The sequence below is a fragment of the Dipodomys merriami genome, unplaced genomic scaffold (assembly GCF_024711535.1).
Source record: "Dipodomys merriami isolate MVZ:Mamm:240054 unplaced genomic scaffold, mDipMer1.0.p SCAF_134, whole genome shotgun sequence".
Lineage (NCBI taxonomy): Eukaryota > Metazoa > Chordata > Mammalia > Rodentia > Heteromyidae > Dipodomys > Dipodomys merriami.
The window spans coordinates 3,096,860-3,121,935 of record NW_027202649.1 but is presented as its reverse complement, the minus strand read 5'-3'; the positions used below and the strand labels follow the sequence as shown (position 1 = coordinate 3,121,935).

General features: G+C 44.7%; 2 protein-coding genes across 5 annotated transcripts; one reads left to right on the top strand and one right to left on the bottom strand.

The window, feature by feature from the left end:
* The first annotated feature begins 90 nt into the window (after positions 1-90).
* On the top strand, positions 91-5,617 carry LOC138825098 (telomeric repeat-binding factor 2-interacting protein 1-like). Of its 2 annotated transcripts, none has more exons than XM_070019486.1 (3): positions 91-785; positions 2,175-2,299; positions 4,208-5,617. In XM_070019486.1, exons 1-3 carry the CDS (start codon positions 128-130, stop codon positions 4,598-4,600), a joined length of 1,176 nt encoding a protein of 391 aa, XP_069875587.1. In that variant the 5' UTR covers positions 91-127; the 3' UTR covers positions 4,601-5,617. The 2 variants fall into 2 exon arrangements, with proteins under 2 accessions (XP_069875587.1, XP_069875585.1); XM_070019484.1 differs by having other exon boundaries at positions 2,172-2,299.
* Positions 3,382-24,855, bottom strand: LOC138825099 (double homeobox protein B-like). Of its 3 annotated transcripts, XM_070019488.1 has the most exons (9): positions 24,730-24,855; positions 22,041-22,225; positions 19,553-19,658; positions 18,201-18,331; positions 15,979-16,481; positions 8,532-8,713; positions 7,267-7,505; positions 6,945-7,074; positions 3,382-3,465 (listed from the first exon to the last, which is right to left on the bottom strand). In XM_070019488.1, the coding sequence occupies exons 1-5, from the start codon at positions 24,752-24,754 to the stop codon at positions 15,984-15,986; spliced, it is 945 nt and encodes a 314-aa protein (XP_069875589.1). In that variant the 5' UTR covers positions 24,755-24,855; the 3' UTR covers positions 3,382-3,465; positions 6,945-7,074; positions 7,267-7,505; positions 8,532-8,713; positions 15,979-15,983. The 3 variants fall into 3 exon arrangements, with proteins under 3 accessions (XP_069875589.1, XP_069875588.1, XP_069875590.1); XM_070019487.1 differs by having other exon boundaries at positions 6,945-7,505; XM_070019489.1 differs by lacking the exon at positions 6,945-7,074 and having other exon boundaries at positions 3,425-3,465.
* Positions 24,856-25,076: the final 221 nt, after the last annotated feature.

The following is a 25,076-nucleotide window of genomic DNA, read 5'->3' as shown; positions in this document are numbered from 1 at the left end:
CATTTCGCCGCCATAGCCCCGCCCCTTCCGGGGAAGGGGAGGGCGGGCGCGTTTGGGGTGCTGCGCAGGCGCAGTGCTAGGCTGGCTAGCGTTCTGTCCGAGCTGGTGGTGGTGACAGGCCTGGGCCATGGCGGAGGCGATGGATTTGGGCAAAGACCCCAACGGGCCCACCCATTCCTCCACTCTGTTCCTGAGGGAGGACGGCAGCTCCATGTCGTTCTACGTGCGGCCCAGCCCGGCCAAGCGCCGGCTGTCGACGCTGATCCTGCACGGCGGCGGCACGGTGTGCCGGGTGCAGGAGCCGGGCGCCGTGCTGCTGGCCCAGCCCGGGGAGGCGGCGGCCGAGGCGGCGGGCGACTTCATCTCCACGCAGTTCATCCTGGACTGCGTGGAGCGCAACGAGAGGCTGGAGCTGGAGGCCTACCGGCTGGGCTCGGACACCAAAGCCGGGGCCCCGGCCGAGCGCGCCGCCGAGTCCGAGCCGCCGCCGCCGCCGCCGCCGCTCAACGGGCGGATGGCCTTCACCGACGCGGACGACGTGGCCATCTTGACCTACGTGAAGGAAAACGCCCGCTCGCCCAGCTCCGTGACGGGCACCGTCCTGTGGAAAGCCATGGAGAAGGCCTCGGTCACCCAGCACTCGTGGCAGTCCATGAAGGACCGCTACCTGAAGCACCTGCGGGGCCAGGAGCACCAGTACCAGCTGGGGGGCGCCCCGGGGAGCCCCTCGGCGCAGAGACTCAAGCGCAAGGCCGAGCCGGACCCCGAGGCGGCCGAGAGCGGGGGTGAGGGCGGCTGCGGGGCGCGCGCGGGGGCCCGGGGCCCGGGCAGCCCGGCCTGCCGGCCGCGTCCGGCCTTGGTGGCATCGCTCAGCCCCGCCCCTCTGTTGACATCAGGGTAAAACTGAACCGTTTTGGGGTTTGTTTCATTTTTGTGCCGGTACTGGGACTTGAACCCAGGGCTTAGCTGCTGTCCCTGTTGCTCCAAGTTGGTGCGCTCCCATTTGAGCCACAGCTCCACTTTCAGCTTTTTGGTGATCCATTGGAGATAGGGGGCTCACTGGCTGTTCTGGGCTGGCTTCAAACGGTGATCCTCAGATCTCAGCCTCCTGAGTAGCTAGGATTACAGGTATGCGCCACCGGCACCTGGCACAGGATGCGTTTTCGTTCGATTGTCAATACAAAGCAAAAAGTGAATGAAGCTTGAAGAGTAATAAAGTTTGTCAGAGTTTAAGAATATCCCATTTGAGCTGGGAAAGTGGCATAGTGGTAGAGGGCTTACTTGCCTAGCATCCATGAAGCCCTGGGTTCGATTCCTCAGTACCACATAAACAGAAAAAGCCGGAAGTGGGGCTGTGACTCAAGTGGTAGAATGCCAGCCTTAAACAAACGCTCAGAGAAAGTGCCCAGGTCCTGAGTTTAAGCCCCAGGACTGGCAAAACAAAAACAAAACACTAAAACAATAACAACTAAAATAGGTGTCTTCTGAAAGAAAAATTTACAAAGGTGGAGGCTTACTTCTGGATAGAGTTTACACAGCATATAGCATATGCTTTTTTGTGTGCGCAGGGCCTGCTTTTTTTTTTTTTTTTTTTTTGGTCGGTCGTGGGGCTTGAACTCTGGGCCTGGGCGCTGTCCCTTCAGCTCTTCAGCTCTAGGCGAGCGCTCTACCATTTGAGCTACAGCGCCACTTCCGATTTTCTGGTGGTTTATTGGAGATAAGAGTCTCACGGTCTCTCCTGCCCGGGCTGGCTTTGAACCGAGATCCTCAGATCTCAGCCTCCTGAGTAGCTAGGATTACAGGCGTGAGCCACCAGCGCCCGGCAGGGCCTGCCTTTTTATATGGGTAATAGGGCTTGGGTTTTCTGGTGGTTAACTGGAGATAAGAGTCTCAGACTTTCCTGCACAGGCTGGTTTTTAACTGTGATCCACAGATCTCAGCCTCCTGAGTAGCTAGGATTATAGGTGTGAGCCACTAACATCTGGCTCAGAGCTTGGGTCTTAAACTCAGGGCTGTGTGTTGTTTCTGAGCTTTTCTGCTCAATGCTTGCTCTCTGCTAGACTCCTGCCAGTGCTTCAAACTGTAATCCTAACTACTCAGTCTCCTGAGTAGTTGGGGTTACATGTGTGAGGTGAAGGAGGCAAATGCTAATTTATGCTGTTCTTCTTTAGTAGAACCACAGACTAAGAGGACAGCAGACTTGTCTGAAGAAGAGTATGCAAAGGAAGACATAAAGGAGAATGAAGAAAAAGTCAAAACCATGCTTGTGAAATCCACTCAGGAGTTTGAGGAAGTTGTGGTATATTAACTAGATTTACTCTCTTTTCCCCCTGCCTCCCTTCTTTGAAATTGACTATCCCATCTACCTTTTTCACCCACCTGAGGTCCAGGAATATAAGAGAGAAATTAAACACAGAAGAGGAAAAAGGAGAATGGGAGGATTTAGGCTTTCGGCTTTGAAAAGCTTTTTAGTTTGGGGCAGCACAGTTAGAGTGGGAGAGAGAAATCAGGCAGAATAGAGACTTATAATTTCCTGGTACCAGGATTTGAACTCTGAGCCTAGTGCTTGTTTTTTTGTTGTTTGTTTGTTTGGTTGGTCATGGGGCCTGACTCTGGGCCTGGGCGCTGTCCCTCAGCTCTTCAGCTCAAGGCTAGCGCTCCTACCACTTGGGCCACAGCATCACCCTGGTTTTTTTTCTGCTTATGTGGTGCTGAGGAATGGAACCCAGGGCCTCATGCATGCGAGGCAAGCACTCTACCACTGAGCCACCTTCCCAGCCTCCTATAGTTATTTTTACCATCAAACATTTAGCTTTTTGTGTGCTTACAGTTTTAGGGGAATACTTTTGCTCTTCTATATATTTGATTTAGCTTCTAATACTTTGTTGGAATCCAAGAAGAAGCTTTTGAGAAAATCAGGAGTGACAAATGATGAATACTTTTTTTTTTTTTTTTTTTGGGTCCGGTCGTGGGGCCTGAACTCTGGGCCTGGGTGCTGTCCCTCAGCTCTTCAGCTCAAGGCTAGCGCTCTACCACTTGAGCCACAGCGCCACTTCCGGCTTTTTTCTTTTTGCTTATGTGGTGCTGAGGAATTGAACCCAGGGCCTCGAGCATGCAAGGCAAGCGCTCTACCACTGAGCCACCTTCCCAGCCCCATGATGAATACTTTTTAAGAATATATTTTTATATTTTTAAAATATAAATATATATGTTAAGTGTATATATACTTTTTTAAGTATGTATTTTTAAACTATTCATGTGTCTTCTCTAAGGAAAAGAATTAGATTTTCTTATAAACACAAAGAAAAATGAGTAGGCTTCAGTGTTTTTTAATTAAAAATTTTATTTTTGAGATAAGTTTTGCTACATTATGTAGCACAGGCTGACTTTGAACTTGTATGCCACTTCAGTCTCCCAAGTGCTGGGGTTACAGGAATGTACCACCACGTCTGGCTAGGATTCAGTCTAAAAAATGAGAAATAACATCTGGAGGTTTGGTTTAAGTGATAGAATGGCTGCCTGAGTTCAAACCCTAGTGCCACTACTACAAAAGGAGGAGGAGGGATAAATTAAAGTTTCTGGAACTAGTGAGTGGAGCAATGCATGGGATCTGGCAGAAGTTTGGGATTGTTGCTTTGTGATGTGTGTTGTGTGTTTGGCTCATCTTGCTTCAGCTGTCATGCCTGGCTCTTAGGTAGCACATTCATAATGTGCCTAGGCAGAGAGTCATGCAGCAGTGCTGAGAACTTAGCACATCTTAGCATTGGAGAGAAAAGCGAGTCTGTGATGAGTCAAATATTAGGTTCTGGCTCTTCTGGAACTTTACAGTCTGGAAATGAAATCAAATATTTAACAAAGATCTAATGAACGTGTATATACATGTGTATTGTTCTCTGTGCATATGTATGTACATGTATATATATATTGTGTGTGCATATTGACACATGTATTTCTCACAATCAGTAAAGCATCTAATCTGTTGAAACATAACTATATATATACATGCACACACCATCTTCCCAGGTACATACATGGATAATACACACATGTGTACATGTGCATCCAGTGTGAATGAACTTGTGTAACATATTAGTGAAACTTCAGTGTGATTGGTGTGCAGAGAGCAAGGGGGTGGAGTTGGGAGGGACCATACATTGCATTCTGAATTAGGTCATTAGGAACTGCTCTTTCTGATCATTCTCTGTAGGTAGATGAAACCCCTGATTTTGAAATACACATAACAATGTGTGATGACGACCCTCCTACACCCGAGGAAAATGCAGAAGCACAACCTGAGGAGGAGGAGGAAGATAAGATTTCTACAGCAGAGGTGGGAGCTGCCATTAAAATCATCCGGCAATTAATGGAAAAATTTAACTTGGATCTGTCAACAGTTACACAAGCCTTCTTAAAAAATAGTGGTGAGCTAGAAGCAACTTCTTCCTTTTTAGAGTCTGGTCAGAGAGCTGATGGCTACCCCATTTGGTCCCGACAAGATGACTTAGACTTACAAAAAGATGATGAAGATACCAGAAATGCATTGGTCAAAAAATTTGGTGCTCAGAATGTAGCTCGGAGAATTGAATTCCGAAAGAAATAGTAAATGAGAGTAGGAGAAGATGGGATTGATGAAGCTATTAACAGTTGTAACCGTTGACCTTTGACTTGCAAGGACACATTTGACCAGTGCTACTGCTGTTCCAGGTCTCCACTTTTGTAGCCTAGCAGAGTTACATAGCAGGACAAAAACAAATTAGGCATATTGAGAGCTATCAGTGGCAAGTATTTATGTTTAATTTTTTTTCTAGTGTGTGTGTGTGTGTGTGTGTGTATGTGTATGTGTTTGTGTTTGCATGCATGTGCGTGCGTGCGTGTGTGCTTGTGCCTGCCTGCCAATAGTGAGATTTGAATTCAGAGCTTAGGCTTTGTCCCTTAGCTTTTAATCTAAAGATGGGCATTGTACTACTTGAGCCACAGTTCTATTTCCAGATTTTTGTTAATTAACTGGAGATAAGAGTCTTCAAAGCCTTGGCTGGCTTTGAACCTCTGTCATCAGTTCTGTCTCCTAAGCCATCTGTCCCCAGCGTAATATCTGGTTTTAAAGGAAAATCTAGACTTCAGCTGGAGTGTCTTCTGTATTGGTGATAAGGGACTTCTGATCACGTCAACAAATTAGGAGGCATAGGTTTTGTCAGCAAGCATTAGTAAAGAATCTCCTGTCTTGCAGAAGTTCCATTGTGGTAGATTCCAAGTTGAGAATGTAGGAATATGGAAAGAATTCATTGCAGGGCCTTTCCCAAATCATCCCATCCTGCAGTGAACTGATTTCTAGATTTCTAGAAACCCCATATTTACTTTGCTCACTTTGTAGTGGTTGGCTGTTTTACTCAAGACCTTTGCAGTCAAGTCTCTAGTATGTGTTTCTTTACTTACCACCCACTTGTTTTGGACACACATAAAACCCTACATTCTTAAGAATGGTCTTATTGCTCTCATAATAGTACTGTGTTTTTAAAGAATATTGAGCATAATTTTGTGCTAACATTGTGTTAGAATTAAAAATAGTGAATTGATTCCACATTTGTTACTTTCATTATTAAAAATAAATACAACTTTGTATTTGTGTTTCATCGATGTGTCTGTCTCATGAAACTCTGTTATAGCCCCTTATCTCTTATTAGTTTGCTAAATCTACTATAACAAAAAGGACCACAGACTGGATTGGCTTAAACAGTGAAGTTAATTTTCTCAGTCCTGGAGGCTTGAAGACCAGGAGCAAGGCGTGGGGTACATTTGGTTTCTCCTGTTGCCGCTTGGCTGTCGGAGGAATACCTTACAACTTTTTTCTCAGTGTGTTCTCATTGTATGTATATGTGTATGTGTGTGCCAGTACTGGGGCTTAAACACAGGGCCTTGCATTTTCCTTTAGCTTTTTCACTCAAGGATGGCACTCTACCACTTAAGCCATAGTTCCACTTCTGGCCTTTTGGTGGCTAATTGGAGATAACTGGATTTTCCTGCCCAGGTTGACTTCAAACCTCAGTTCTCAGATCCCAGCCTCCTAAATAGATAGGGCTACAGATGTGAGCCACTAGTGACAGGCAAGTTATTTTTGAGGGCATCAGTCAGCTTGGTATAGTAACTACCTTATGACTTTATTTTATCTTAGTTATACAGCACACAAAACAAATACAGCACACAAAACAATACAAAGTATGGGATTGGGAGTCAACAATCTAACCATAAAGACAAATCCAGACAGATACTTCAAGTTCAAACATTAATAAATGAATATGTGAAATCTCACCCACAGATTATAAAATATTTACTTCTTGAAACTCAAGTAGTGAAAGAGCACTTTCCTCACAGCCTCCCATACACGATGCCCCAGTAACCTCCCTTCCCCTCATAAATAAACTGGGCACAGTGGTGCATACCTGCAGTCTCAGCTACTTGAGAGGCAGAGGCAGGAAGATTACAAAATTGAGGCCAGCTTGGGCCACATAGATATCTACAAGAGCTTATTTCAAAAACAAAAGGGCTGAAGACATGACAATGAAAAAGGGCTTATCTTCGTGAGTTTAAAACCCGTTACTATTAAACAATACAATGCTGGGCAATGGTGACTCATGCCTATAATCCTTGCTACTCAAGAAGCTGAGATCTGAGGATAACAGATCAATCTGGGCAAACAAAGCAGAGATGTTTAATAAACCAAAAAAAACAAAAAACAAAAAAACAAGCAGAAGTGTGGCTCAAGTGGTAGAGCCCCAACCTTAACTGAAAAACTAAGCATAGTGTATAGGCCCCGAGTTCAAGCTCCAGTACTGGCACTTAAAAATGAATAAAATCCTCTATTATTGGAGCTTTCTGAGGAGGCCTTTTGCCTTGCATTACTGTGGATGCCTGAATGACATATTTGGCAGATGCTCCTAGATTAGCACCTTCTGTCTGATGATCCTCAGGTCTTTGATGTTGCTGCAGCGGAAGTGGCCGTTTTGCTGTGGCTCTAGTTCTGTCATGGTCTTAATAGAAATAATTTTCTACTCTTCCTTCTGCCATCCGTCATACTCCCTAGAAACATGATGCAAAAAGGAAGGACTTCCATGTTGGCTTTCCAAGGCCTCACACTTGTCATTGTCAAAATGCTGCTCAGAAATGGTAGAGGGATGTAGGTATGTTGTGGAGTTGAAGCCTAGGAAAGAAGTATGTGGAGAATGCTCATTTCCTGTGGCATCTTCACCCTCTAACGCATAGTTTGGGTACCTTTTGGCATTGGAGTCCATCTGCTGGCTGAGATTCCCTTCTTGTTTCTCCAGAGAGGACCAATCCGCTCTAGCTGGCTGAGCATTCTGCTCCGTCAGGAACCTCTCGTTGGCATAGCTGGGAGCTGCAGCCTGAACATACTGGTTGTTGAAAGGTAGATAGTATTGGTGTTTCCACATAGCAAATATCCTTTGTCTCTCTTCATATGGAAGTTTGGATCTCTTATTCTGAAACCAGCTCTAAAGGAAAAAAGGTAATAATGTTTCATCAGATCTACTGATTATATTTCTCAAGGTCAAAGATTTTCTATTTGAGCCTCTTCCCAGAGGAGACTACTTGCTTTTGATACTGAGTAAGGGCAACACTGATTACAGGTGATAGGCATGGAGCATTCTAGAATCAATCTTCTCTACTAGAAACTGACTTTATGGTCAGAACCATCTACAGTCTTCTCCAGTATACTGGGGCTTAAACTCAGGGCTTGGGTACTATCCCTGGAAAAAAAGCCAGAAGTGGAGCTGTGGCTCAAATGTTAGTGTGCAAACCTTGAGCAAAAAAGTTACAGGAAGCCGGGCGCTGGTGGCTCACGCCTGTAATCCTAGCTACTCAGGAGGCTGAGATCTGAGGATCGTGGTTCAAAGCCAGCCCAGGCAGGAGAGACCGTGAGACTCCTATCTCCAATAAAAACCACCAGAAAACCGGAAGTGGCGCTGTAGCTCAAGTGGTAGAGCGCTCGCCTTGAGCTGAAGAGCTGAGGGACAAGGCCCAGGCCCAGAGTTCAAGCCCCACGACCGACAAAAAAAAAAAAAAAAAAAAAAAGTTACAGGACAGTGCCTAGGCCTTGAGTTCAAGCCTCAGTACTGGCACACACACAAAATTATATTTTGGGGGGCTGGGAAGGTGGCTCAGTGGTAGAGTGCTTGCCTTGCAAGCATGAGGCCCTGGGTTGGATTCCTCAGCACCACATAAGCAAAAAAAGAAAAAAGCCGGAAGTAGCGCTGTGGCTCAAGTGGTAGAGCATTAGCCTTAATCGGAAGAGCTGAGGGACAGCACCCAGGCCCAGAGTTCAGGCCCCACAACCGGACCCAAAAAAAAAAATTACATTTTTGAGATAATATATATAAGATAAGGGAGTTTCATTGTGATATTTGTACACACTCATGGATCTCTGAATGACTCTACTCCCTCTATCACATTAACATTCCTCTGTTCCCACTCAGCTTTTTAACTATATAAGAAACACGGGTGCGAGGTCTTGAACTTACACCAATTACATGCACTGGACAATGGAATTTTTTCGCCAGTTCTTCTTTGCTTGTAAAATCAGGGTATGGTATCTGATGGAATAGATCACCAAGTTCTTGCAGTTGTTCCTTAGTAAATTTGTGTCGTTGTTTTGTGCATCCTTTTCTCCTTGGGCCACTTTTGTTTTTGGGACCTCTTTCACCTGGAGAATTTTACAAAGTATAAGCAGGGGGAAAAAAAGCATTGAAAAAAACTGATAATACCCAGACCAAATAAAATGTTAAAACAGCCAGGTGCTGGTGAGTGATGCCTGTAATCCTCGCTACTCAGGAGGTTGAGATCTGAGGATCCAGATTTGAAGCCAGCCAGGGCAGGAAAGTTGGTGAGACTCTTCCTTCCAATTAACCACCTGAAAACTGGAAGTGGTGCTGTGACTCAAAATAGAGTGCTAGCCTTGAGGGGGGGCGGTGGTGGTGGTGGTGGTGGGGAGCTCAGGGACAGTGCCCATGTCCTGAGTTCAAGTCCCATAATGGACAAAAGAAAAGGTTAAAATAGAGTTAGTAGCTGGGTGGGTGGAGGGTAGGGTGTAGTACTATATACTAAGGAAGCTGAAGCAGGAGAATCAGGATATAAGACCAGCCAGGGCAGTTAGCAAGTTTCTTTTTTTTTTTTTGTCGGTCGTGGGGCTTGAACTCTGGGCCTGGGCGCTGTCCCTCAGCTCTTCAGCTCAAGGCGAGCGCTCTACCACTTGAGCGCCACTTACGGTTTTCTGGTGGTTTATTGGAGATAGGAGTCTCATGGTCTCTCCTGCCCGGGCTGGCTTTGAACCGCGATCCTCAGATCTCAGCCTCCTTAGTAGCTAGGATTACAGGCGTGAGCCACCGGCGCCCTGGCTAGTTAGCAAGTTTCTATGTCAAGAACAAAACTAGGTGGCTCACAACTGTAATCCTAGCTACTCAGATCCAGTCGAGGCAGAAAAGGCTGTAAGATTATCATCAATTAACCACCCAAGAGTGGGAAGTAGAGGTTTGCCTCTAGTGGTAGAGCACTAGTCTTGAGGGAAAAAGCTGATCAAGAGCTGGAGGAAAGGCTTGGGTTCAAGCCCTAGTACTACCAAAGAGTTCTGAGAGTTTCAGGCTGCGTGAATGAGGTAGCTCTCACCTGTAATCCAGCTACTCTGAAAGTGGAGGTTGGGAATGAGTGGAGATTAGAAAGGATCTTGGGTTCAAGCAAAAACTTAATGAGACAAAAAAAATTTTTCCCCAGCTCTTGAATTCAGGGCCTCACCCCTTGCTCAGTTTTTTCTGCTCAAGATTAGTGCACTGACATGTGAACCAGGTCTCCAATTTTTTTGCTAGTTAATTGGAGATTAATTGGAATCTCTTAGATTTGTCTGCCCCGGCTGGCTCCTAAACTTGATCCTCAGATCTCAAATTTCCTGAGTAGCTGGGGAGGGTTCATTTAAATCAATAAGCCAGGTGTAGCTTCATCTGATAGAAAGATGGCAGTATGGATCAACCCTGATCAAAACTCAATATTGTATTAAGAAAAAATTGTAAGTTGGATGCCTATAATCCTAACTATACAAGCAGTTAAGATCTGAGGATCATGGTTTGAAAGACAGCTCAGAAAAATCTGTGAGACTCTTACCTCCAACTAACTAGCTGGAAGTGGAGTTGTGGCTCAAGTGATAGAGCATCAGCCTTGAGGTGGGAGGGAGGGGGCAAGAAAAAGCCAGAGACCCTCAATTCAAGTCCGAAAGCAGGAAAAGAACTGGAGGTATGGCTCAAGTGGCAGAGTTTCTAGAAAGTGCAAGGAAGGCTCTGGGTTCAATCCCTTATACTTAAATGAGCAACAAGTATTTCAGATATGAAAGTATCTACAATATTTCTGACAAAAATAAAGCTGCACAGATAACCTAGAATATTTATACTTGTATGTAGTAGACTTGAATGATTTGCAGATTTTTTTCCTTTTTGTTTTTGAGTGTTTTGAGTTAGGGTCTGCCAATAGCCCAGACTGAAGTATAGGACTCCAGACTACCCTTCCTCAGCCTCATAAGATCTGGGCTTACAGATGTATACCACCATGTCTAGCACTTAAAGCTTTCTTTTTCTTTTGGTGCCAGAAGTGGGGCATGAACTCAGGACCTCTTCTGGCTTTTTCACTGAAGGCTACAGCTCTAGCACTTGGGCCACATCTCCACAGGACTGGCTGATTGCTGGCCATTATTCATTAAAGTTGAGTGATGAATACATTGGCTTTTTTTAAAATATAAAAGTCTTATTATTTCTATACCTTTCTTCTTAAAAATAGCTTTAAGAGCCCAGTGCCAGTAGCTCATGCCTGTAATCCTAGTTACTCAGAAGGCTGAGATCTAAGGATCATGGTTCAAAGCCAGCTCCAGTAGAAAAAGTCTGTAAAAGTCTTATCTCCAGTGAACCACTAAAAAGCCGGAAGTGAAGCTACGGCTCAAGTGCTAGAGCTCTTGCCTTGAGTAAAAAAGAACAGTTTTAATTAATAATAGCTAACACATAGCCAGCCCTGTGGAGATTATATCTCAAGTGGTAGAGGTATGTAGCCTTCAGTGAAAAAGCCAAGCCAGAAGAAGAGGGTATCCTGAGTTCAAGCCCCAGTATGGCACAAAGCCGCCAAACAAGACAAACATAGTATGAAGAAATTCTACTTGGTGGCAAACTCCTGAGTTCCATCCCTAATGCCACAGAAGGGGAACAATAACCTTCATAGAACCTTAATAGTTTTAGAAACAATCTCAAAAAGCTCTATCAAATGCACTCACTGTTAGAAGCCATGGAGGAGCTTGTCTGTGAGATGGAGACCTGGCTCCAGTGGGAGAGGGCCAGTCCTGAGCAGAAGTCTAATAATCCAGGGTCTTTCCAAGAGATGAAATGTGAAGCTCTTAAAAATACTCAGTTGCCCACCCTAATCGTGCCCTTTTGATTTCTTTAGGGCATGCCTTTTAAAAACCTATCTTCAGGGTTGGAGGCGTGGCTTAGCTGTTAGAGCACTAGCCAATGAACAAAAGCTCCTGGTACTGAGTGTGAATTGGAGTTCCCGTCTTGGACCAAAAAATAAAATAAAATCCTATCTTCTATTAGGCACTCACAAATACTCTTCATATATATTTATATACATATATGAATTTATGACTTTCTATGACTTTCCTACTTGGTCTGGCTTTGAACTACCATCCTCAGATGTCAGCCTTCTGAGTAGCTAAGAGTAAAGATTACAGATGTGAGCTACTAGTGCCTAGCTTTCTAGTGATCATCTATTTTAATGCTTTTGTACTAATAAGAGTCTCACAGACTTTCCTGCCTGCCTTGGCTTAGAACTGCAGTCTTCAGATCTTGGCCTCCTAAGTAGCTAGAATTACAGGTATGAGCCACTAGTGCCTGGCTAGAACAGTTTAATCAGCAAAGAAGGAAAACAAATCTAAGGGAGAAAAGGATTTATTGGTGTGAGGATTTATTTTGAACACATTAGGTAAATGCAAGGGAACAAATTCTATTTTTTCTTGTGTTTGTGTTTTGTAATGTTCCTAGGGCTTGAACACAGGGCCTGGACACTGTCCCTGAGCTTTTGTGCTCAAGGCTAGCACTCTACCTCTTAAGCTTCAGCTCTACTTCTGGCTTTTTCTGTTTATCGGAGATAAGAGTCCCACAGACTTTCCTGCCCTGGCTAGCTTCAAACTTCAATCCTCGGATCTCAGCTTCCTGAGCACAGGTGTGAGCCTGTTTTTGTTTTTCCTGAGTGTGTGTGTGAGTGAATGTGAATACTGGGGTTTGAACTCAGCACCTAGGTGCTATCCCTTAACTTTTTTTGCTTTGTGTTGGCCCTCTACCGCTTAAGGCACAATTCCACTTTCAGATTTTTGGTAGTTAATTGGAGGTAAGCCAGATCTCTCTCCAGACCTATGCCGCCCTTGAATTCAAAATTCTACCTAAGCTTTCAGTGTTAGGATTAATGGCAGGTACTACCACACCCAGCTTTTATTTGAATCTTTTGAGCTAAATCTCCATACACAGCCCAGCCTCTAACTTCTAATTTTCCTGTCTCAGTTTCTCAAGGGCTGGGATTATAGATGTGAACCACCATGGCCAACTACTAAAGCCTTGTATTACTATTTGTGTGGGGGCCTGTACTGGGAGGCCTTGAACTCAGGACCAGGATGCTATTGCTTAGCCTTCCCTCTGAAGACTAGCATTCTCCCACTTGTACCACAGTTCCATTTCTGGCTTTTTGGTGGTTCATTGGACAAGTCACAGACTTTCCTGCCCAGGCTAGCTTTGAACCAAGATCCTCAGATCTCAGCCTCCTGAGTAGCTAGTATTACAAGCGAGAGCCACTGGTGCTCAGCTGATCAGTATTCTGATGTAGTCATTTTATAGTCACCTTCAGCTCCAGCAAAGAGAAGTCATTGATAAGTATCTTATATGGAAGGCAAATGGCCCCTCTAACACGCAAACCCTTCTTACCATCTTAAAGGTAATAGCCCATCTTGAAGAAGGCACTATATAAATATGAAATAATACCCCATTAACGTTGGCTTATTGGGGGTGGGGTGGGAGAGAAAATATCCCAGCCAGGCGCTGGTGGTTCACACCAGTCTGTAATCAGAGCTACTCAGGAGGCTGAGATCTAAGGATTACAGTTCGAAGCCAGCCCAGGCAGGAAAGTTCATGAAACTCTTATCTCCAATAAAGTCCTAAAAAAAAAAAAAAAAAAAAAAGGTGAGCTTTTTCTCCCAAGAGTATCTGAAGGTTTGAGCTAAGGACTGAAAACTACCTCAGCATCATTAAAGGAATGAGTGAAGCACTACGCCAGTGGCTCACACCTGTAATCTTAGCTACTCAGGAAGCTAAGATCAACACAGAAGTGGCACTGTGGCTCAAATGGTAGAGCACTCACCTTGAGCAAAAGAAGCTTAGGGACAGCACTCAGGTCCAGAGTTCAAGCCCCAGGACTGGCAAAAGAAAACAAAACAAAAAACCAGCCCAAAACTCATATCACCCCCAGGTAACTTGTTCCTATTCTGTTCCAAAGTTAGTGTTAAAACTTCTCAGGAACTCCTCCAGAGACAGAGACACTGGCCAAGTAGACCACACTTTTTTTTTTTTTTTTTTTTTCCAGTCCTGGGGCTTGAACTCAGGGCCTGGGCACTGTCCCTGAGCTTCTTTTGCTCAAGGCTAGCACTCTACCACTTGAGCCAAAGCACCACGTTTAGCCTTTTGTTTACAAGGTACTGAGGTACTGAGGAATTCAAACTCAGGGCTTTATGCATGCTAGGCAAGCACTCTACTACTAAGCCACATTCCCAGCCCGTAGGCCACACCTTTGATGAGGGGCTGTTTTAACCCTGCATACCTTACCCTTTCCTCAATTCTTCCTGCTTAACTTGAGGCCAATGTTGAACCCTGAAGATCTGCTGTCTTCCTATGGCCACCTTGTTAATAAACCTTTCTCTGCCCTTTGTCACTTGTCCTTATTTAGCATTTGGAGACAAGTGGCCAGAACTACATTCAGTGATTACCTTGCAAGTTTTATTTTTAAATGGTCAAAATGGCGGAAAAAACACTCAATTATGATGGACAGCTCCTTCACCAACTTGACTCATTCCCTTATATATTGGTTGATTTGATTGTGCTAGGACTGGGGCTTAAACCTGGAGCCTGGTGCTCTCATTTGCCTTTTGTTGGTCTTCAAGATTAGTGCCCCACCACTTGAGCTATACCTCCACTTCTGGCATTTTGCTGGTTAGCTGGAGATAAGTGTCTCATGGACATTTCGGCTCTGGCTGATTTTTTGGACTTTGATCTCAGCTTCCTGAACAGCTAAGATTACAGGTGTGAGCTATTGGCGTGGTGCTTAACTCATTCCCTTAGGGGATGCTGAGGTAGTTTTCAGTCCTTAGCTCAAACCCTCAGATACTCTTGGGAGAAAAATCTCACTTTTTAAATCAATTAAATTTTATTGTAAAGGTGATATACAGAGGGGCTACAGTTATAGAAGTCAGGTAATCAGTACATTTCTTTCTTTAAAAAAATTTTTTGTTGTTGGTCGTGGGATTGAACTCTGGGCCTGGGCGCTCTTCAGCTCAAGGCAAGCGCTCTACCAATTGAGCCACAGCACCACTTCTGGTTTTCTGGTAGTTTGTTGGAGATAAGAATCTCACAGACTGGGGCTGGAAAGGTGGCTCAGTGGTAGAGTGCTTGCCTTGTATGCATGAGGCCCTGGGTTTGATTCCTCAGCACCACATAAGCAAAAAGAAAAAAGCCGGAAGTGGGGCTGTGGCTCAAGTGGTAGAGCGCTAGCCTTGAGCTGAAGAGCTGAGGGACAGCACTCGGGCCCACAGTTCAGGCCCCACGACTGGACCACCCCCCCCCCAAAAAAAAAAGAATCTCACTGACTACTTTCCTGCCATGGGCTGGTTTTGAACCGAAATCCTCAGATCTCAGCCTCCTGAGTAGCTAGGATTACAGGAGTGAGCCACCAGTGCCCGGCACATTTCTTTTTTAACAGTGTCACCTCTCCCTCATTTTCTCCCAGTTAAAGCTCACTTATAAAGACACATTACCAGGAAATATAATATCCACTTATTTTCTGCACACATCATACTAATTGCAACTTTGCCAGAAGGGAAGAAATGCTGATGTGTCTCTTGTAGATGTGTTCTCATTGTCATGGCTCAGCTGGAGTTTGAGACGTTTCCATCCTAGAAGATAGATCCTTCCTTCCTTCCTTCCTTCCTTCTCCTGGGGCTTGAACTCATGGCCTGGGCACTGTCCCTGAGCTTCTTTTGCTAGCACTCTACTACTTGAGCCACAGTGCCACTACCGGCTTTTTCTGTTTATGTGATACTGAGGAATTGAACCCAGGGCTTCATGCATGCTAGGAAGAACTGTACCACTAGGCCACATTCCCAGCCCCCATCCTGGGAGTTTCTGAAGGCAGTGTGGAGCTTGGACACAGTCCTTCACTTACTGAAGTGGGGAGGGAGCAGAACCGGTGTGCACAGAGAAGGAAGCCTCCTCCAGGCTTTGGTACCTGACTGCATTCAAAGAAAAGGAGTTTCTGGCAATAACACCTTTCTCCTGCTGGAGCTCAAGCTGTACTATGAGCCTCCAGCACACAGATCAGAGCCCCATAATCTTCCCTGTTATGGGGGTTGGTGAGATCCTTTTTTGTTTTTGATGCCAGTCCTGGGGTTGAACTGGGGGTGTAGGCGCTGTCCCTGAGCATTTTTGTTCAAGGCTGGTGCTCTACCTCTTCTTGAACCATAACCCTACTTCTGGCTTCTTGGTGGTTCATTGGAAATAAGAGTTTTACGGATTTGTCTGCCCTGTCCGGCTTTGGACTGTGATTCTCAAATTCTCAGATGTCAGCCTCCTGAGTAGCTGGGATCACAAATTCTGGAGGGTCCTCTTTCTGACCCCTGCCACATACCTGCCTCAGTGTTCCTTAGGCTCCCACTCGGCAATCAATTCCTGGCGGCCTTTGTCCCACCATTGCATAATGTAAGATATGTCGGGGGACTCCACATCCATAGATGGCTGTTCTTCGTGAGCACAAAGAGGCTGCAGGTCTCCTGGGCTAGTGTTGTATTGATGCCAGGAAGGCACCTGGGTTTTGGACACATCTTTTCCCGGGGTCAGTGGTTCTGGAGGGGGGTTGAGGGTCTCTCCTCCTAGTGCTTTCTGGGTAAGCAGGAAGAGTGTGTTATTTGGTTCTTCGGTCCACAAGGAATCCCAAGAAACATAATATTGAGGAGGTGCAGAATTCTGTATGCCAGAGAAGTTAGGAACATGGTCTCCACCTGGGTGTGCGAAGAGGCTGAGCTGTTGCTGGTGAGTGGTCAGGTTGGGGCTTCCATTTGTGTCATCTGCCCAGGAATCCAAGGGCTTTCTTGTGCTCTGTGTAGGAAGTAGAGTTTCCTTTGGAAACCAAGTCTAAATGGAGAACACAGAGATACAGACATCATTAAACACAAGGAATTCCAGCTCTGCTTCCCATATTCTGAGAATAACATACTTCTTGTACTCTGTGTATAGCAAAAGCACTATATACAGAAGGCCTATTCACATGGTACACACACACACACACGCACGTAGATATACACACACACATATATATTTCTTTTTTGTGCATATATACAAATATTTTCTATATGTTTGAATTCTGATTTGGATTTATAAACACAGTGTTTTGGGGTGTTTCTGAGACATAAAGCTATGCTTCCTAAATCACTAACCCTGTCACTTAGGTACAAGGTACTCAGCATGGACAATTTTGTCTCTCAACTAGAGCTAATTCTGGTTGTCATGAATGAGGGTAGGAAGGCAGATATGATCCTACTTGTATCTTTGTGTGTGTGTGTGTGTGTTAGTATTGGGTTTTGTACTCTCACTTCCATTTTTTTTTGCTGGTTAATTGGAAATAAGAGTCCCTTAGCTTTCTCTGCTCAGGCTGGCATGAACAGAGATCCTCTGATCTCAGCCTCCTGAGTAGATAGGATTGCACCTAACTACTTATTATTTGGTAGAGGCCAGGAATGTTGAAAATTATTGTTCACAAACTTGTGCTTCAAATGACAACACAAGGAAGGTTGTAAGAGCCTAGGAGAGACATCTCAAAACAGCGATTCCCAACACTTAGGAAGCTTGAGGCTGGGCTTTTGCAAGTTCCAAGCCAGCCTGGGCCACATAGTGATATCTAGTCTAAAACAAAAACAAAAACAACAACAACAAAAAACTGGGTGCTAGTGGCTCATGCCTGTAATCCTACCTACTCAGGAGGCTGAGATCTGAGGATTAAGATATTAAGCCAGCTTGGGAAGGCAAGTCTGAGAGACTTACCTCCAACTAACCAGTAAAAAGTTCACCAGCCACAAGCAAAAAGTGCTAAGTGACAGTAGGAGGCCCTTAATTCAAGTCCCAGTATTTTCATATGTTTTTTTGGTTGTTGTTGCTGTTTGTTTTTTTTTGGTCCTGCTTGTTATTCTGAATGAGTACATTCCAATCCTCCCCATCCCCCTCCTTATTCAGCGCCTATGTGCTGTCCTTAAGCTTCTTTTTGCTCAAGGCTAGCATTTGCCACAGCACCACTTCTGGCTTTTTCTAGGTAATTCATTTGGAGAGAAGAGTCGCATGGATTTTTCTGCCCTGGGTGGCTTTGAATCATGATTGTCAGATCTCAGACTCCTGAGTAGCTAGGATTATAGGCCTGTGCCCTGGCACCTGGCTACATTCCAGTTTTCTTTCGTTCTTCTTTTTGGTCAGTCATGGGATTTGAACTCTGGGCCTGGGTGCTGTCTTTGAGCTCTTCAGCTCAAGGCAAGCGCTCTACCACTATAGCCACAGTGCCACTTCTGGCTTTCTGGTGGTTTATTGGAGATAAGAGTCTCATGAACTCTCCTCTGGGTTGGCTTTGAACCACAATCCTTAGATCTCAGCCTCCTGAGTAGCTAGGATTACAGGTGTGAGCCAGGAATTTAGCACCGGGCTAAATTCCAGTTTTAATCATCCTTCCTTTGCAGGAATGTGACTTAAGCAATGCTGGATGTTACCGGGCCTTTCTCTCCCACGACCGTGATGTTAGCCCAAAGTCCCAATCACGCTCCAGAGACCACTTCCAGGTAGCCCATTCTTACCCAGAGACATAGAACTTACTTGAATTGATGACCCACGGTCTGTTCCATTAGCCAGTCTGGTTTTGGTGTCAATCTCAGGAAATGGACTCTTCCCCTGAGTTTCTGTGAGGGGCTTGTGGGGCTGTCTGGCTGCTGTTTGTGATAAGTGCTCTACAGGAGTACACAGAAGCAAAAAGGAGGTTTTTAAGGTCCATTTTCACCTTCAGATCAGAGGATAATACTGACATTTATTCTTTCTGAAGCTCTTTGGAATGCAGTTATATAAGATCTAGAGCCTTGCTTGCTAAGATCCTGCCTGTTCCAGCCAAGTAGGGACAATGTTTATTTTTATTTTACTTTAGTGCCAGTACTAGGGCTTGAACTCAAGGCCTGGGCACTTTTTCACTCAAGGCTGGCCCTCTACCACTTGAAGCATCACTCTGCTTCTGACTTTTTGGTGATTAATTGGAGATAAGAGTCACAAAGACTTCCCTGTCCAGGCTGGCTTCAAACCTCAGTCCTCAGATTTCAGTTTCCAGAGAAGCTAGGATTACAGGTATGAGTATGAGTCACAGGTGCCTGGCATCTTTCTTTTCTTAAATCAGAGATCTTACTCAGCCTAGGCTGGCCTTGAATTAAAAATCCTGCCTAAGCTTTCAGTATTAGGATTATAGGCAGGTACTACCACCCAGCTTTTGACTTTTCTGAGCTAAATCTTATCACACAGCCCAGGATGGTCTCTAATCTTCCGGCCTCAGCCTTTCAAGGGTGGGGATTATGGGTATGAATCACTAGCCCAACTTAGAAAAGGTTTGTAATACTACTCTTTTTTTTTTTTTTTTTTAATACTGGGGGGGCTTGAATTTATGGCCTGGGCACTACTGCTTAGCTTTTCCTCTTAAGGCAAGTACTCTAATCTAACACTTGACCCACAGCTCCACTTCCAGCTTGTTGGTGGTTATTTGGAGTTGGCTAGGAATCTTGATCCTCAGATCTTAGCCTCCTGAATAGCTAGGATTATAGGTGTAAGCTACTGGTGCCTAGTTTTGTTGTTGTTTTAAATTATTACTACTCTTTTTTGTTCTGGTCTTTGTCACTTTGAGCCACAGCATTTTTCAGCTTTTTAGTAGTTAATTGGAGATAAGAGTCTCAGCAATTTTCCTACCTCAGCTGTCTTTGAACCATGATCCTCATATCTCAGCCTCCAGAGTAGCTAGGATTATAAGTGTGAGCCAACAATGCCTGACTTTCTCTTTCTTCCTCATCATCTTCTTTCTCTCTTTCCCCCTTCCTCCCTCTTACTATGTAGCCCAAGCTGGTTTTGAACTTTTGATCCTCACATTTCAGGATTCTGAGTACTAGGAATACAAGCATGCACCACAACATTCTTACCTTGAGTACACATCTGAGGCTGGTCATGATTCTGGGTGTGGCCTTTTGCTAAATAGCTCTGATAATGTAGTTTTTTCTGTTTTAGTCTTTGTGATCTAAACCAATTCTAAGTGGAAAAAGAAGAAAATCAAGTAGCTCAGTATATATATGTACTTCAGTCATACCTCTACAACGACCCTTTGCTGGGTAATTGGGGATAAGAGTCTCATAGAGTTTCCTGCCTGGGCTGGCATCATGTCATAATCCTCAGATCTTAGTCTCCTGAGTAGATGGGATTACTGGTGTGAGCCACCAGTGCCCTGCTGATATACTTTTTGCTACAAGGATTTGAGTGTCTGCTGTACCCAGTACAGACAGATGAGATTAGTAAAATATGGTTTCCACTCAATGTCCTACATCAAGGTCCATATAGGCAATAATTTAATTGAGAGGATGCATTTAGCAAAAAAGTAAAAATCATTCTAGGTACCAGTGGCTCATGGCTGTCATCCTAGCTACTCAGGAAGTTGAGACTTTAGGATCATAGTTCAAAGCCAGCTGGGGCAGAAAAGTCTGTGAGACTCTAATCTTCAATTAACCACCAAAAAGTTGAAAGTGGAGCTGTGGGTCAAGTGGTAGAGGGCCAGCCATGAGCAAAAAAACTCAGGGACATGGCCAAGGCTCTGAGTTTGAGTCCTAGGACCAGCATGCACACAAAAGTAAAATTCATTACTTTCCTCTAAAAACATTTTTTTACAGGATTTTTATTGATTTAAGTACTGTTTTCACCTAGTATAGTACAAGTTTTTGTAGGTTAATTAGAGATAAAAGTTTTTTTTTTTTTTTGGGGGGTCCGGTCATGGGGCCTGAACTCTGGGCCTGGGCGCTGTTCCTCAGCTCTTCAGCTCAAGGCTAGAGCTCTACCACTTGAGCCACGGCGCCACTTCCGGCTTTTTTCTTTTTGCTTATGTGGTCCTGAGGAATCGAACCCAGGGCCTCAGTCATGCAAGGCAAGCGCTCTACCACTGAGCCAACTTCCCAGCCCAGAGATAAAAGTTTTATGGACTTTTCTGTTTGGGCTGGCTTTGAACTGGGATCTTCAGATCTCAGCCCTCTGAGTAGTTAGGATTACAGGCATGAGCTACCAGTGCCTGGCCTAAACATTTTTCTGTTATATGCATTCCAATTTTTTTTATTTTTTTTTATTTTTATTTTTTATTTTTTTATTTTTTCCGGTTGTGGGGCCTGAACTCTGGGCCTGGGCGCTGTCAAGGCTAGCGCTCTACCACTTGAGCCACAGCGCCACTTCCGGCTTTTTTCTTATGTGGTGCTGAGAATCGAACCCAGGGCCTCATGCATGCAAGGCAAGTGCTCTACCACTGAGCCCTTCCCAGCCCCATATGCATTCCAATTTTAAGGATACCAATTATCATCATGGCAATCTAATATCCTTTATTCTCTAAATTTCAAAATACAATTCAGTTATTTCAAATGATTTCACATCAATAATTTCTCCCAGCCAGGTGCGAGTGGCTCAAGCCTGTAATCCTAGCTACGCAGGAGGCTGAGATCTGAGGATCACGGTTCAAAGCCAGCCCCGGGGGCTAGGAAGGTGGGTTCGATTCCTCAGCACCACATAAGCAGGGGAAAAAAAGCCGGAAGTGGTGCTGTGGCTCAAGTGGTAGAGTACTAGCCTTGAGCTGAAGAGCTGAGGGACAGTGCCCAGGCCCAGAGTTCAAGCCCCACAAGTGGACCCCCACCTCCCGCCCCCAGCAAAAAAGCCAGCCTGGGCAGGAAAATCCGTGAGACTCTTATCTCCAATAAAAACCACTAGAAAACCAGAAGTGGCGCTGTGACTCAAGTGGTAGAGTGCTCACCTTGAGCTGAAGAGCACAGGGACAGTGCCCAAACCCATTTTCAAACCCCACAACCGACCAAAAAAAAAATTTTCTCCCATTGCTGAAAGGTATAAATGATTTTGTTTTACTATTATATAACAGGAAAATCCTTCATTGCAAAGTCCTGAAAGTGCTGAGTCCAGCTTTTCTGTCTTGATGACAATTAAATGCCTAGCTGGGCATTTAACAGGTGGCTCACATCTGCACCTCCTAGCTACTGAAGAGGCTCAGATCTGAGGATTGTGGTTAGAAGCTAGCCTGGGCAGAAAAGCCTGTGAGACTCTTATCTCCAATTAACTGCCAAAAAGCTGGAAGTAGGGCTGTGGTTCAACTTGTAGAGTGACACACACACACACACACACACACACACACACACACACACACACACCCCAAGTATTCACACACACACACACAAACTTGTAGAGTGCCTGACACTCTTATCTCCAATTAACTGCCAAAAAGCTGGAAGTAGGGCTGTGGTTCAACTTGTAGAGTGCCTCACACACACACACACACCACACACACACACACACACACACACCCCAAGTATTCACACACACACACAAACTTGTAGAGTGCCTGACACCCACACATACACATTGAATGCCTACCTGAATGCTTGCTCCTGAAATGTCAAGTTCTTGGGATAGTTTTTCCCGGGTAGCTTTATCAACATAAGGGTTTTTGTCAAAGTATGCTTGAAGCGTATTCCTTTGGTGTTGGTTCAAAATGGTCCTTCTTTGACAGGTTTCTTTTTGTGGCATTACAGATGAAGATTTCAGCTCTGTGTGTGGTCCTGCAATCTCAGCATTTGGGACATTGAAGCAGATGGATTTAGAATCTGAAGTTGGAAGTCAGCCTGGATTGACTTCTAGGTTTGCCTAGGCTATAGAGATACCTGGTCTCAAAACGTAGAGGAGAAAACTAAAGCCTGTGGACACAATAATTCTCTATACTTTTATTTTAGGTATATAGTTAAGGTCATGCTAAGTTGAATATGCACATATTTAAATATACAGAGGAGGGAAATGATAATGGTCTAAGTTTCCAAACAGGATTTACAGAAAAAGGCACAAAACTACTTGGGGTATGTGTGAGAAACAACAGGAAAGAAATTAATGAAAAGAAACATGTAAAATTCATGAAAGAGGGCTGGGAAGGTGGCTCAGTGGTAGAGCACTTGCCTTGCATGCCTGAGGCCCTGGGTTTGATTCCTCAGCACCACATAAGCAAAAAGAAAAAAGCTGGAAGTGGCGTTGTGGCTCAAGTGGCAGAGCGCTAGCCTTGAGCTGAAGAGCTGAGGGACAGCGCCCAGGCCCAGAGTTCAGGCCCCATGACCGGACCCCCCAAAAAAAAATTTAAAAAAAATTCATGAAAGAAATGAAAAGAGTCAATAAAATACATCAAAGCTGCAGTTCTAATAGAATTACAGAGTACATACTATTACTTTTTGGCAAATTCAAGTCAGAATAAGATATTCCTATACAACACATCAGATAAATTAACAGATATTTAGGGTGGCTAAGTTGACTTCAGGTCCTTTCATCTGGCAACAGAAGAATTAAGGTAAAATCTGAACATGGTAGTGGTAACAAGAACGTTTTTAGAAGAGAAATATGGCAGAGAAAGCAAGCATATGATACAGACATGCCAGGAGAAGCCAGACCATCTCAGCCATGGTGTACCACTTGGGATCACAGAGACTGGCTTTTGTTCAAGATGGTGATTGGAGTGCTTGACGAGGTTTTCTAATGGACGGGACTTCTTTCCTGTAAGATCGTGGCGCCAAAGGTTGAGAGCTGAGGGTGGGATTTCCTTGTTCCAGAGTTGTCACTTAACTGATGTCTTACTTCCTCATCCTGCAGCCCCTCCCACCCCTCCATTTCATTGGCAAGTTTTGGTTCAGCAGTTTACCACAGCCCCCTTTCCAAACAATGTGTCTCTCTAGGTGAGGCAGGATAGACTTGGGAAAATGAGGCATGGTATAAAAATGGGTGCCAGAAACTTAAAAAACGTAAGCTTAGAGCAAATGCAGGAGATGATCATTCATCTACTTCCCTTAAGTCTAAAGGACCAAAGTCATTTTAGGAGAAAATGAGGCAGGATAATTAAGGAAAATGGGGCTTGGTGAAGGCAACTTAGAAGTTGCTTAGAAACATAGAAGCACTGTCTTTGCTTCAAAGAGAGACAACAGGGCTGGGAATGTGGCTTAGTGGTAGAGCATGCATGAAGCCCTGGGTTTGATTCCTGAGTACTACATACATAGAAAAAAAAGGAGTATGGGGCTGGGAAGGTGGCTCAGTGGTAGTGTTTGCCTTGCATGCACGAGGCCCTGCGTTCGATTCCTCAGCACCACATAAGCAGAAAAAGCCAGAAGTTGTGCTGTGGCTCAAGTGGTAGAGCACTAGCCTTGAGATGAAGAGCTGAGGGACAGCGCCCAGGCCCAGAGCTCAGGCCCCACCACCACCAAAAAAAAAAAGAAAGAAAGAAAGAAAGAAAAAAGAAAAAAACGGAAGTGGCCCTGTAGCTTAAGTAGTAGAGTGCTAGCCTTAAACAAAAGAAGCTCAGGGACAGTGCCCTGAGTTCAAACCCCAGGACTGGCAAAGAAAAAAAAAAGAGGCAACAGGACACATTCCTTCCTGAGATGCATTTCTCACCCCAGTAATATTTGTTTGGCAGGATGTATCCCTTCTTTAGAGATATGTTCCCCCAAATTAACTAAAGAAGGGTGGACCGAAGGTGTAAATAACCAGAAAGGTGACCACGGGCCAGGAACTTAGAAAGGGTACTAACACTAGGAGTGAATGAGAGTGACAAACTCCTTTTTCCTATCTGTCAATCTGATCCCCTCCCTTTATAATATAAATGCCCCGCCACCAAAGAACTCTGTGTGTGTGTCTCCTAGAGAACACCCACCCTTCCCTCTGAAATGATAAAATCTTAATGACTTTCTAAATGGTTAGTGGTAGCAGCAGCCAAACCTTATCTGGAAAGAGTCCAAAAATCTCTGCCTTTCCGCTTGTCTGTCGGCATGCCTACTTGCCTGTCCGCTTGCTCGATTACTTATTCAGTAAAGCTCCACCAAGTTTTCTTACCATCCTGTGACTTGTCTGTCTTTTGTGATCAAAGTCACAGATCCCAGGTGCACTTTATAGGGAAACTTCACCAACCCTCACCTGCATCTGGTGAAATGGTTAATGTTTGTTCTTTAGCTTCTAGAAACCGCCAAGTTAACAAGAATGCATCCAGCCCCCCCCCCCTCAAAAAAAAAAAAAGAGTAAAATGTGGACCAGAGCTTACCACTAGAGGAGGTAGGGGGATCCATGCTGCCGGAGCACTCAGCAGTTTGGAGCCAACAGAGGCGGCAAGCCCCGCCCAGGTCAGGAGTTTTCAAGGTCCAGCAAGACCCCACCCCTTTAAAATACCTTTGTTTCTTTTGTTTGTGGGAGGGGAAGGATGGAGATGGGGCGGCTTTAACTCCTGGCCTCACAGACTAGCTTTTTCTCTTTATTACATCACAGATGGCAATCTAACTACTGCTTTCTGTTTAGGACTACCTTTCTACTCTCTCTTTATTAGCTATTTAATACCTTTGGGAGTGGGGGGAGTGTGGGGAAGGGGGGGGGATCTACTGTAGCTGTAATCCT

Bases quoted from the DNA above. Each gene is read 5' to 3' on its own strand.
- LOC138825098 (XM_070019484.1), top strand. From the start codon at position 128: ATGGCGGAGGCGATGGATTTGGGCAAAGACCCCAACGGGCCCACCCAT. The intron at 786-2,171 runs GTGAGGGCGGCT...GTTCTTCTTTAG, and splicing joins CGAGGCGGCCGAGAGCGGGG to TAGAACCACAGACTAAGAGG. The intron at 2,300-4,207 runs GTATATTAACTA...CATTCTCTGTAG, and splicing joins AGGAGTTTGAGGAAGTTGTG to GTAGATGAAACCCCTGATTT.
- LOC138825099 (XM_070019487.1), bottom strand. From the start codon at position 24,754: ATGGATCCCCCTACCTCCTCTAGTG. The intron at 19,659-22,040 runs GTAGGCATTCAA...TTTTCCACTTAG, and splicing joins TTTCAGGAGCAAGCATTCAG to AATTGGTTTAGATCACAAAG. The intron at 16,482-18,200 runs GTAAGTTCTATG...TTCTCCATTTAG, and splicing joins ACCGTGGGTCATCAATTCAA to ACTTGGTTTCCAAAGGAAAC.